The sequence below is a fragment of the Haemaphysalis longicornis genome, unplaced genomic scaffold (assembly GCF_048455015.1).
Source record: "Haemaphysalis longicornis isolate Haplotype H1 unplaced genomic scaffold, Haemaphysalis longicornis Haplotype H1 scaffold_7, whole genome shotgun sequence".
In the NCBI taxonomy this organism is placed as follows: Eukaryota; Metazoa; Arthropoda; class Arachnida; order Ixodida; family Ixodidae; genus Haemaphysalis; species Haemaphysalis longicornis.
In genome coordinates, this window is record NW_027526422.1 from 152,913,410 (window position 1) to 152,923,945 (window position 10,536).

Sequence of the window (10,536 nt, forward strand, 5' to 3'; positions counted from 1 at the left end):
CATGGGAGCCCGCGTGGTTGACACGCCGGGAGCTAGCGTGGGGGCCTACCCCAGAGAGCTGGCAAGGCCCCCGAGGAACCCCTCATATATCCCCACATCGTTTAGGCATACGGGAACATTAAAGGTGCGGATTCGTTGTTTCAGTGCTCCGCTCAGCCAATAGCCTCCGGCACGGATATTCCATCTCTTGACTGTACGCCAGGTCTTCAGGTCATTGCTGGTGAAACAGGGTCATCCCCACCGCATTTGAGCTATTCCGTATAAGCGTCAACTCCAACGGACGGCCTCTTACCAACACACAGCTTCAGTGTCGTTCTTTTGGAAGCTAGACTCACTCCTTCCGTCGACTTTGTTTTCCACACATTTTGCAAAGATCGCTGGAATAGGCACCTTTTTGCTGTCTTTGCGGCAGCAGGAGGTTCAAAAATTACACCATCTTCCCGTCGGGGAACCCTGAGTTGTATGCGAAGCAGCCATGGGGTCGACTGAAGTTCCCATTAGTTTTCAGTTCGCCGTTTCCGTTGACGTTCAGCTTCGCGTGCCTTCGTTGTATCAGTAGCTTCGTGACGTAGTTAGAGTGAGTGAAGGACATAAGGCGCGCTCGTAGCGCATGCTCCCGTCTCGGTTTGCAGCGCAGTGGGAAGAGCGCCACGAACCTCGCGTTGCGGCCAGAGAGTCGTGGGATAGAAACCGGGTGCCGCCTAACTATTTCTTTTATAGTGGACTGCGCTGATGTCAGCCCAAACGCCGACGGGGCTGAAGAGACGCCATGCGCAGTAGAGTGCGGACGGCGGACAAGGCAGGGAGGGACACAGCCCGAGCATGAGACGCTCCGCATCTAATATCTGTGATTTAAACTTAGGTGCTCTTCGCGTCTCGTGAGACTACCTGAAATATTACCCCACTGCTCCAACTGATGTAACAAATTTTTAGAAGCATAGTTAGCCAATTGATGCGCTGCTTGCATCGTAGGATGTTCATGTTACTATAATCTTTGCTTTTTTATGTGTCTGGGGGAACTCCGGTTTAAATTGAAAGTGCTCAGGTGCCTTCAATTATGCCGCGCCACCACATCGCGGCACGCCTCTTGGCCAGGTCAATCTTCGGTGCATAAAAATGCCCGGAATATTTTTTGTGTTTCTCAGTTAGGCCTTTTAAACGTTTCAACGTTTTGTGGTTGTTAAACATGTTTGTTCTTCATCTGCTGCAGTCTTTTTTTTTCCTCATTTGAGTTTGTATAATATGTTATTGTTGACAGCGCATACATTGTAATTATTAAATGTTTTCGCCGCGAGAGCATCATTTGCCATAGCATTTTTTTGCCTTGTACACGCATTGCCAAGTTCTCTTGTGTGTGTTATTGTTGTTTGCGTTGTACTGCTCATGTACCACTCCCCTCAATAATGTCCCTTGGGCACTGAGGTATGTCAAATAAATAAATAAATAAATAACCCATTGAGTGAAGAGCTAGTGAAGGCTGTGGCCGGCGTCGGCAGCAGTGACAAGACTCCAAAACTCCATTGGCATCGAAGCCTCTCATAGCACTTGAGTGGCAATAATAAACAAAAGGGAAAAACAGCTCTTCCAGGCAGCTCCTGGGCATGCGCACAGCCATGTGGAAAGCGGTTTAAAGCACGACCCGCGCTGCTCTCGCCCTGTGGCACAGGAGCCTGCACAGGACAGTACAATTCTCAGCCACATCGTCCAAAAGATTCCGGTCTGCGCCAACATGCTGATCTGGAAACTATAACTTCACTGTATCAGTCATGACAGAACGGGGGGAAAAGCCTTTATTAGTTGTAGCTCCGTGCTTTTATAGCTATGCCGAACACAGTCACGTGGGGCTGTAATCGCTTGCATTGATAGCCACGGCCGGTTTGTACGAGCATGCGCAGCTTGCACGATACATCTTCTCTTGTTTTTCAAGGGTTAGTTGCATATATGGAATCCACTTGGTTAAAGTTTTGGTCGTAGCCAAGGCGTCTTGGTTGGCGAGTTGTTCGACCGGACCGTCTTTGCTCCAGCGGTGCCGGCTGAAGGACCGTTGACTGCGGCATCGGTGGCGGTTGTACGTCCGGGCCCTCCTCGCTGTCGGACTCGTCGCTTTCGACCGGAATCTGCTGAAACGGCTCGAGCGTAGGCATCAGGTGCTTGCGGTTACGTCGGAGCACTTGGTTATCTTCGGTAACAACACGATAGGACCTCGGCGCAGTCAGTCCTACCACTTAAACTTTTCGGTTCCATGCCTTCCCATGAACCCTCACAACCTCCCCTTCCTTAAGGTCTGTCAGGTTCCTCTTACTGGGATCACGTTGCTTGCGCTTGAAAACCCGGCATCTGGGCTGCCGTCTGAAGTCTGGTAGTTGGGTGCGCAGCCTCCTCCCTTGTAAAAGTTCACCCGGTGATCGACCATCTTCCAGCGGAGTCGAACGGTAACCAAGAAGGCCAAGCCAAAAGTCGTCATGGATTTCCTGCGTTTTTTTTAGTATTCTTTTTACCACTTGGACACCTTTCTCCGCAAGTCCGTTTGACTGCGGAAATCCAGGGCTCGACGTCACGTGCTTGAAATCGTACCTGGATGCAAAAAGAGCAAATTCATGAGAAGAAAACTGAGGGCCGTTGTCGCTGCATACTTCGACCGGAATCCCGTATCTCGCAAAGATGCAACTCAACCTGTCAATCACACTGTTTGCTGTTGTGTCACTTAATCGTTCAACTTCTGGGAAATTGGAGAGCGCATCAAACACGCACAGATAAGAGTTCCCGCCGTGTTGGAAGATATCGACGCCGACTCTGTACCAAGCGTAGTTCGGTATTGGTCTAAGAATATATGGCTCACTTTGCTGCTTGTACGCGTACTTGCGGCATACAGCGCATTCCTTCAACATTGTCTCGATATCGCCGTTGAGCCCAGGCCAGAACACCAACAGTCGGGCCTTCGCTTTGCACTTGTTCATGCCCAAATGGCCCTCATGTATGCGTTGCAGCATTTCTGCTAGCATCGACTTAGGGACAACTACTTTGGTGCCCTTCAGCAAAATGCCTTGAATGGTCGACAATTCTGCAGCGAATGGCTTCAAAACTGCCACCGAGATCACCATTTCCTCTCAAGTACGCCATTGCTTTCTGCAGATCAGCATCGTTCGCAGTAGCATCAACCAGACGACTAAATGTTTTCTTGCTTACCATGTCCGAGACCGTGGCGATTGCATGAATTTCTACGTCTTCTGTCGATCCTGAAGTGTCGCCTGCGTTGCGGGGGGGTGACCTCGACAGCATGTCGGCTAGCAGCAACTCCTTCCCTGGGACAAACTGAAGCACATAATCATATTTCAGCAAGCGCAGAAAGAAACGTTGAAGGCGTGGTGGCATATCCCCAATTCCTTTGGACGCGATCGCTATAAGTGGTCGGTGGTCGGTCTCGATAGTGATCTGTCGGCCGTAGACAAAATGATGAAACTTTTCACAACCAAACGTTATGCTCATTGTTTCTTTCTCGATCTGAGAGTATCTTTGTTCACTGTCCGTCATAACGCGTGACGCGTAGGCGACCGGACGCCAGTTATCACCGTGAAGTTGCAAAAGTGCGGCTCCAAGGCCATCTTTTGACGCATCTGAGCTAATTTTTGTTTCCTTGGCCGCATCAAAGAGTGCCAACAACGGTGCACTGCTGAGTGTCTCGCATATGCCTTTCCACTCAGCTTTGTGATTATCACTCCATTCGAAAACTGTGTCCTTCTTGACAAGGCTGCGCAGTAGCTTGGTCTTATCTGCCAGATTGGGAATGTACTTTCCAAAATAATTCGCTACACCCAGCATCCGATGCACGGCTGCCTTGTCCTCCGGGATTGGAATCTCGGCCAGTGATGCGCTAAGTGCGGTATTTGGTCTTATACCGTTGTGGCTGATGACATCGCCTAGAAAGTCTACTTCCTGAAGCGCGAACTTGCACTTGTGTGGATTAAAGGTCAGGCCAGCTTGGCTTGCTAGCTGCAGGGCGTTGCGAAGGCGTGCGTCGTGTTCTGCTTTAGTGGCTCCCCAGATTAGGACATCGTCAACATATACGCGCACACCCGGAGCCCGATCAAAAATTTCACTCAAAGTCTTTTGAAACACCTCGGGTGCTGACGATATGCCAAATGGTAGCCTCAAAAAGCGGTAACGCCCAAAGGGTGTACCGAATGTGCAGATTTTCGACGTGGCTTCGTCGAGGGGAATTTGGTGAAATCCGGAGTTCGCATCCAGCCGCGAAAAATACTTTGCCCCCGCGAGCTCTGCTTCGATTTCTTCCCGCTTTGGCATCTGGTAGTGCTCGCGCTTCAGACATTCGTTTATGCGCCTAGGATCAATGCAGACCCGCAGCGTGCCGTCCTTTTTCCGCGCAATGACGAATTGACTCACCCAGTCAGTTGGCTCGTCCACTTTTTCGATGATGCCGCCTCGTTCCAGGCGCTCCAACTCCTGTCGAAAAGGTTCTTGCAGTGCCACAGGCACACGTCGGGCTGGTAAAACCACCGGAACCGCATCCTCTCGCATCACCATACGGTACTCACGGGCCACGCGGCCGGTGCCTTGAAATAGGTGCGAAAATTCTTGCAGTATTCCTTCACTGCTGCTGGCGGTCACCGCATCCACTGGACGGCAAACTAGTCCCAGTGCTTCGCTCGCCTGTAGTCCGAGTATGGGCTGACGTCCTTTCTTCAAAATAAAGAAAGTGAAGCTTGCAGACTTGTTGCTCGCCACGACTGGTAGAGTGGCAACACCGATGTGTTTTATGACGTCCCCACTGTACGAGCGAAGAATGGAGCCGCTTGGCTGCAGGCCGGTCACATTGCGGCACCGTCGGTACACCGAATAAGGGAGCAGGTTGGCCTGAGATCCAGTGTCCACCTTAAACACTGTGTTTTGGTCTGCGACTTGGGCGTTCACAATCCAGTCGGCGTTACTTCCCACGGTGCAGACTCTTACGTCGAGAATGTCGAAGGTGTCTCGCTGCTCCACTACTTCACCGACTCGAGGCCCTGACTTGCAACATGCCTCAAAGTGGTTCTGGCCGCCACACAGAAAACAAGCTTTCCCGAACGCAGGGCATCTGCCGCGCTCGTGCGACCTGTTACAATTCCAGCACCGGAATTGCTGCCGTCTCTTCACCGCTGCTACTACCCTTTCCGATTGTCCCCAGGTTTCATTCTGTTGCGCTGATGCTTCCGAAGCTTTGCAGATTTGTTCAGCCTTGAGCAGTGTCAGATCTTTCACCTTTAGCATCTTTTCTCGCAGCTTCACATTGTTTGTGCCGAACACAACCTGGTCACGGATCATAGAGTCGGCCAGGTCCGCGAAGTTGCAGCTTCGTGCCAACTTCCGCAAGTCCCGCACAAAATGCTCGAACGGCTCCGTCTCAGCTTGCGTTCTTGACCGAAACATGTAGCGTTCATAGACTTCATTTAGTTGTTCCTTGCAATAGGCTTCAAACTTTTGCACTACCGTAGCGTAGTCCTCCTTGCTTTCGCCCTCCACAAAAGTGAAGTTGTTAAATACCTCGAGGGCGTCATTTCCAGCGACACTCAGCAGCAGTGCAGTCTTCGTCGCCTCCGACCTTGGCTCTTTCGGGTCCGCTGTCGCCTGCAGGAACAGCTCAAACTTCTGCTTGAAGAGATCCCAGTTCTTTGCAATGCAACCAGAAAGCAGCAGCTGATCCGGTGGCTTGATCAGTTCCATCCTTCGGTGACGCCCTTTCAAGCAAGGGCCCGAGCTGACTGAATCCCCTTCTGACACCATGTATCAGTCATGACAGAACGGGGGGAAAAGCCTTTATTAGTTGTAGCTCCGTGCTTTTATAGCTATGCCGAACACAGTCACGTGGGGCTGTAATCGCTTGCATTGATAGCCACGGCCGGTTTGTACGAGCATGCGCAGCTTGCACGATACATTCACGTACCAATTTTCTCACAAAACTAACAAAAACATAGTCCCCCCTCCCCCCTACTGCAGTAAAAAATCGCAAACATTACACGCAGCAGAAATCTCGTAGAAGCGCTCAGAGGCATTCAGTTCGACACTATTGTTCTCCCATTGCAACTCATAGAAAACCTTTAAGTTAAAACAAAGTGCATGGAGGCCTAGTGTCCCTTCAACCTTCAAGCTATGTGCCACTTTCTTCCTTTCACCCCCCCCCCCCTCACCTTTGGTCCCGTTGTGGGGTCGGAGGAATATGGTGACTTTATCCATGAACCGTTGCGTCTCGTTTAATGATGCTAAGCAGCAGCACCGCTCCCAACTGATCTTCGCGCAAGGCAGCTTCACTGATTAAAGTGGGACACACTGTCACAAACGAATGCTCAGGCGCTCAGTTTATTTCTTTGAACGGCAGCTATGACGGCCTTATCGGTGGACGCGGCCATATACGCGGCGTCCCTTCCTGGCCTACCACACCTGAGCCACCTCGTATGTTTTTTTAGTGTTTTCTTTTCTCGTCGTCACTTCGGGAGGGCCATTGTGACGGAGCCGTGGATGTACAGCGTGCGCCGTGAGCTCGTTTCCGGGAAGGCAACGTCGGCGAGCCGGGGTAACGCAGGCCCTCCAGTCAACGCAGCCGCGGTTATGCGGACCAGTCGGCTCGCCGGGCGAGATTTTTGAAGGAAGCGCGAATGGCAGCTCGGGGCAAGTGTGCACGAGGTGCATCATGTGCGCGTAGTGATGGGGACCGAGGGTGAGAAGTTTCTTTAATGGAAGGAAGTTCAACGGTTGCCTTGCTGCAAAAGACCGCTTCCATCTTCGGTTATGTACAAACGTGTGTTTTGTATTAAATGTGCCGAAGACGTTCTTCGTTCTAAAAACGTTTGACATGTAGAAACCCCGGCAGCAGCAGCAGCTGAGAAGGTCGTTTGGCTACATTTACGTCGTCTCCATACACAATGTTGTGGCCTCATGGGCTTTTCCGGAGGCTTGGCTCTCGTGAACAGAATTCGGATTTTAAAACGTGACGACGAAAATCCATCCCGAAAGAATCTCCCGTGTGCAGCCAAGATTTGCCGCGCTTATAGGTCGTTTCGTAGCCCCAAGGTAAAACCTAGCCTCGCACCCAGGGGACGCAGTGAGCGGCCAGGCTTTCCTCTTTAATGCTTGAGCGCTATCCACGCCGCGGGCGCTTTCTTACCTTCAAAATCTTCTGCCGGCATCACGCCGACGAGTTTACCAATACTTTATAAAGGGCTCTCGGCATTTACTTCGTGTTGGCGCCGCGATGTAGGAGAAACGGGAATTAAATTTTGATCCTTAGAGCCCGGCCAGAAAGAAGCCATCTGGCTCTGCCGCAGGAAGTCTCTCTTTATCTGCTGCGGCAGAAAATTTTGTAATCGTGCTTCGGAAAGGGCCCTCTCCTCGCGGGCAGCATACCCCGTCGGTGAGAGTCCAGTAATTGGCGTATAATAGGTAGAGTGCTGGGAGACGGGTGGGATTAGTTCCATCGCGACCGTTGCTACGCTACTCTAAAGCCGCAGCTTGGAACACTTTGCGGGCTAGCCACAGAGATTTTTCAACTGACTACATCCTTACCCGCGTTTCATATCCTCCAACGAAGAGTTGTCTGTCACGCATGATACTTTTAACCGGCAATAGAGAAATAAATAAAAAATGACGCAACGCGAACAATGGATCTTTATTTTAATCCGGCTTATTTCATGCCCATAAAAAGGCATTCCGTATAAAGTGTCCCCACGTACCGATTTAGGCGGGACACGTCCCGGTTTTGCGACTGTGGTACCAGCGCACCGTAGCCTGCCTGTGGGACGGTTTTTTGTCCCGCCTTCGGTATGAAAACGGGTGTCAAGCCCAGTGTCACTAACGAAAATCTGGAGGAATGAAAGAGCCCAAAGAAACCGTTTGAGGAAATTCAAAAAAAGAGCGCTCACAACGGGACAAAGCAAGAATTGATTTGATTGATTGTGGGGTTTAACGCGCCGACGCTACTCAGGCGAAAAGGTGCGCCGTAGGGGAGGGCCCCGAGTTAATTTTGACCACCTGGGGATCTTTAACGTGCGCCGAAATCTGGAATAAACGGGCGTTTTTTTTTTCGCCTCCATTCGAAAAGCGGCCGCAGCGGCCGGGAATTGAACCCGCGTCCTCGTGCTCAGGGAGCAAGCAATAAACTGTTGTGGGTTTCTTGCTTAGTTCTAATGTCTGAGCTGTTTTCTTGAAGTTACACTGTATCAAGAAACCGTTCAGCACACCCTTCTGCGTTTGACGGACGGTGAGTAGACTCTCTTCAGCACTTATTCACTTACTCAGCAAATAACGCATCGTTGCTCCCCGAACAAAGGCCGACAGAACTTCGAAACGTATGACCTTTCAGTTAAAACAAATTGAATTGAGCCTTAGTGTCTCTTCAAGCTATGTGCCATGTTCCTCCTCACCCCCCTTCCCCCCCCCTTTAATCCCGCTTTTGGGTCCTAAGAATAAGGTCACTTTATCCATGAACTGTTCTGTCTGGTTTAATGTGGTTAAGCAGCAGCTGCGCTCCTAACTGATCTTCGTGCAAAGCCGCTTCGCTGATTGAAGTGGGACACACTGTCCCAAACGACTGGTCAGGCCCTAAGTTTATTTCTTTGAACTGCAGCCATGACGGCTTTATCGGCGGAGGCGGTAATTTTCGGGTCGCCCCTTCCTGGCCTCCCACAACTGAGCCACACCGTCTGCTTTTGAGAGTTTTATTTTCTTCCCTTTGTCGTCGTTCTAAGAGGGGCATTGTGACGGAGCCGTGAATGTCCAGCGCGCGCCGTGAGCTCCTTTCCGGGATGGCAACATCTGGGAGCCGGGGAGACGGAGGCCCTCGAGTCATCGCAGCCGCGGTTACGCTGAACAGGCGGCTTGTCCGGGGGAGGTTTTTTAAGTAAGCGCGAAAAGCAGCTCGGGGCAGTCTGTTCGAGTGTGCACGAGGGTCATCATGTGCCCGCAGCGAGGGGGACCGAGGGTGAGAAGCTTCTTTAGTGGAAGTTCGACGGTAGTCTTGCGGCGGGACGACCAGCGCCTCGTCCCCGTGATCAAGTTCGCGTCCTCGTCGTGAGTCACAAGACCGTTCAGACTCCACATCCGAGGCCCCTGAAACCGTACGCGGCTTCCCCGGCGAACCCGACTCCTATTCGCCGGTACCTGTTGTTGTCGGACTTGTATTGCCAAGGCTAACCACGAACAGGGTTAGCATATATGCCTTCCCTTAGAGCAGGTTGCTTTATTTTGTAGCCCCTACCTTTGCGTATTTGAGAGATTTTTTGTGTGCGTGTGTACGTATGACCGTGCTCTAGCCACCGAGCGCGCATGTGTTACCTCTGTCTCGCGTCTGTTGTTCAGTGCCTGCGCGCACAAGCGCATATATCGACGTGTTTTTTTCTTTTACTCTTAGTGAAGTCTGCCTCTTTTTAGTCGTGTGTCCCATACCTTCCTATTAAGTGCCTTTTCTGGGAGTAGGCGAACTTTGAGCCCGTCAGGGTCTCTCTACCTCCAGTCAGTGAGTGAGTGAAAAACATTTTATTGAGCCGGTGAAGTGGGAGTGGTTCCTTATTCCAGGAAGCCATGCCATGGGCCGGCAGCCTTCGCTCTGGAGGCCAGAAGTGTCTGGACGTCCAGATCGCTGCTGGTCACCAGGTTCTCCCACAGCTCAGGGGTGGGAAGGGGGGATGGAAGAGGGAGGAGGTAGGGGTTCTGCTTGCACTCTAATATGATGTGGGGAAGAGTACCGGGTTGTAAGCAGAACTTGCATTCAGCCGGAAATTGCGTCGGAAACATGCGATGGAGGCGGACTGGGTGAGGGGAAGGTATTGCTCTGCAGTCGGCGAAGTAGGGATTCTTCTTCTTTTGAGAGTTTAGGATCGGGAGGAGCGAAGTGCTGTCGTTTGAACTTGTAATATTGAGTGATATCTTGAAAAGTCAGTAGAGGGACGGGCGGTGCGGTATCCTCAGTAGCCTGAAGAGTCAGGGCGCGGGCTTGCGGGTGAGCAAAGCTATTGCCCGTCAGCGAGGAATGTCCAGGAGTCCAAATGAGGGTGACCTTCCGGCAGGGTTGATGCGGAGACAGTACTTTAAAAATTGAGCGGGCCACTCTTCCGGCTAGAAAGCTTCTGCAGGCTGCTTGAGAATCTGTGATTATTACGGGGTTCTTCGTATGAATGAGGGCTAATGCGATAGCGAACTCTTCGGCAATCGATGTTGACGATGTCTCGATTGTTGCAGAAGCTACGAGGGTGGTCTTGGTGTTGACTACGGCTACTTGATGCTGTCCGTTGGGGGAGGTGCTAGCGTCCGTGTAAGAGACATCTGCACGCTTTCCACAGATGGTCTCGTGCGCTTGACTTCGCGCTTTTCGGCGGCCGGGTTTGTAAGTCCGGGTGCATATTTCTGGGCAAGGGTGAACTCGGGTAACACTTCTCCAGTTGTGAGGGAGGGGCTGAGAGGCAGTGGATTGGCATGGAACGTGAAGACTAGCGTCACTAAATAAAGGCTTTTAGAGTATCCGCACTCTTTTCTCTCATTGTTATGTGCCGC

The 10,536-nt window shown here is 51.5% G+C and overlaps 1 protein-coding gene across 2 annotated transcripts; it reads right to left on the reverse strand.

The window, feature by feature from the left end:
• Nucleotides 1-1,782: 1,782 nt before the first annotated feature.
• On the reverse strand, nucleotides 1,783-5,869 carry LOC144147144 (uncharacterized). 2 transcript variants are annotated; one of them, XM_077679215.1, is made up of 3 exons: nucleotides 4,402-5,869; nucleotides 3,187-3,312; nucleotides 1,783-2,574 (listed from the first exon to the last, which is right to left on the reverse strand). In XM_077679215.1, exons 1-3 carry the CDS (start codon nucleotides 5,776-5,778, stop codon nucleotides 2,461-2,463), a joined length of 1,617 nt encoding a protein of 538 aa, XP_077535341.1. In that variant the 5' UTR covers nucleotides 5,779-5,869; the 3' UTR covers nucleotides 1,783-2,460. The 2 variants fall into 2 exon arrangements, with proteins under 2 accessions (XP_077535341.1, XP_077535340.1); XM_077679214.1 differs by having other exon boundaries at nucleotides 1,783-3,312.
• Nucleotides 5,870-10,536: the final 4,667 nt, after the last annotated feature.

Coding starts and splice junctions, on each gene's coding strand:
- LOC144147144 (XM_077679214.1), bottom strand. CDS start 5,778: ATGGTGTCAGAAGGGGATTCAGTCAGCTCGGGCCCTTGCTTGAAAGGG. Junction 3,313..4,401: donor TGGACGAGCCAACTGACTGG/GTGAGTCAATTC, acceptor TATGTGCTTCAG/TTTGTCCCAGGGAAGGAGTT.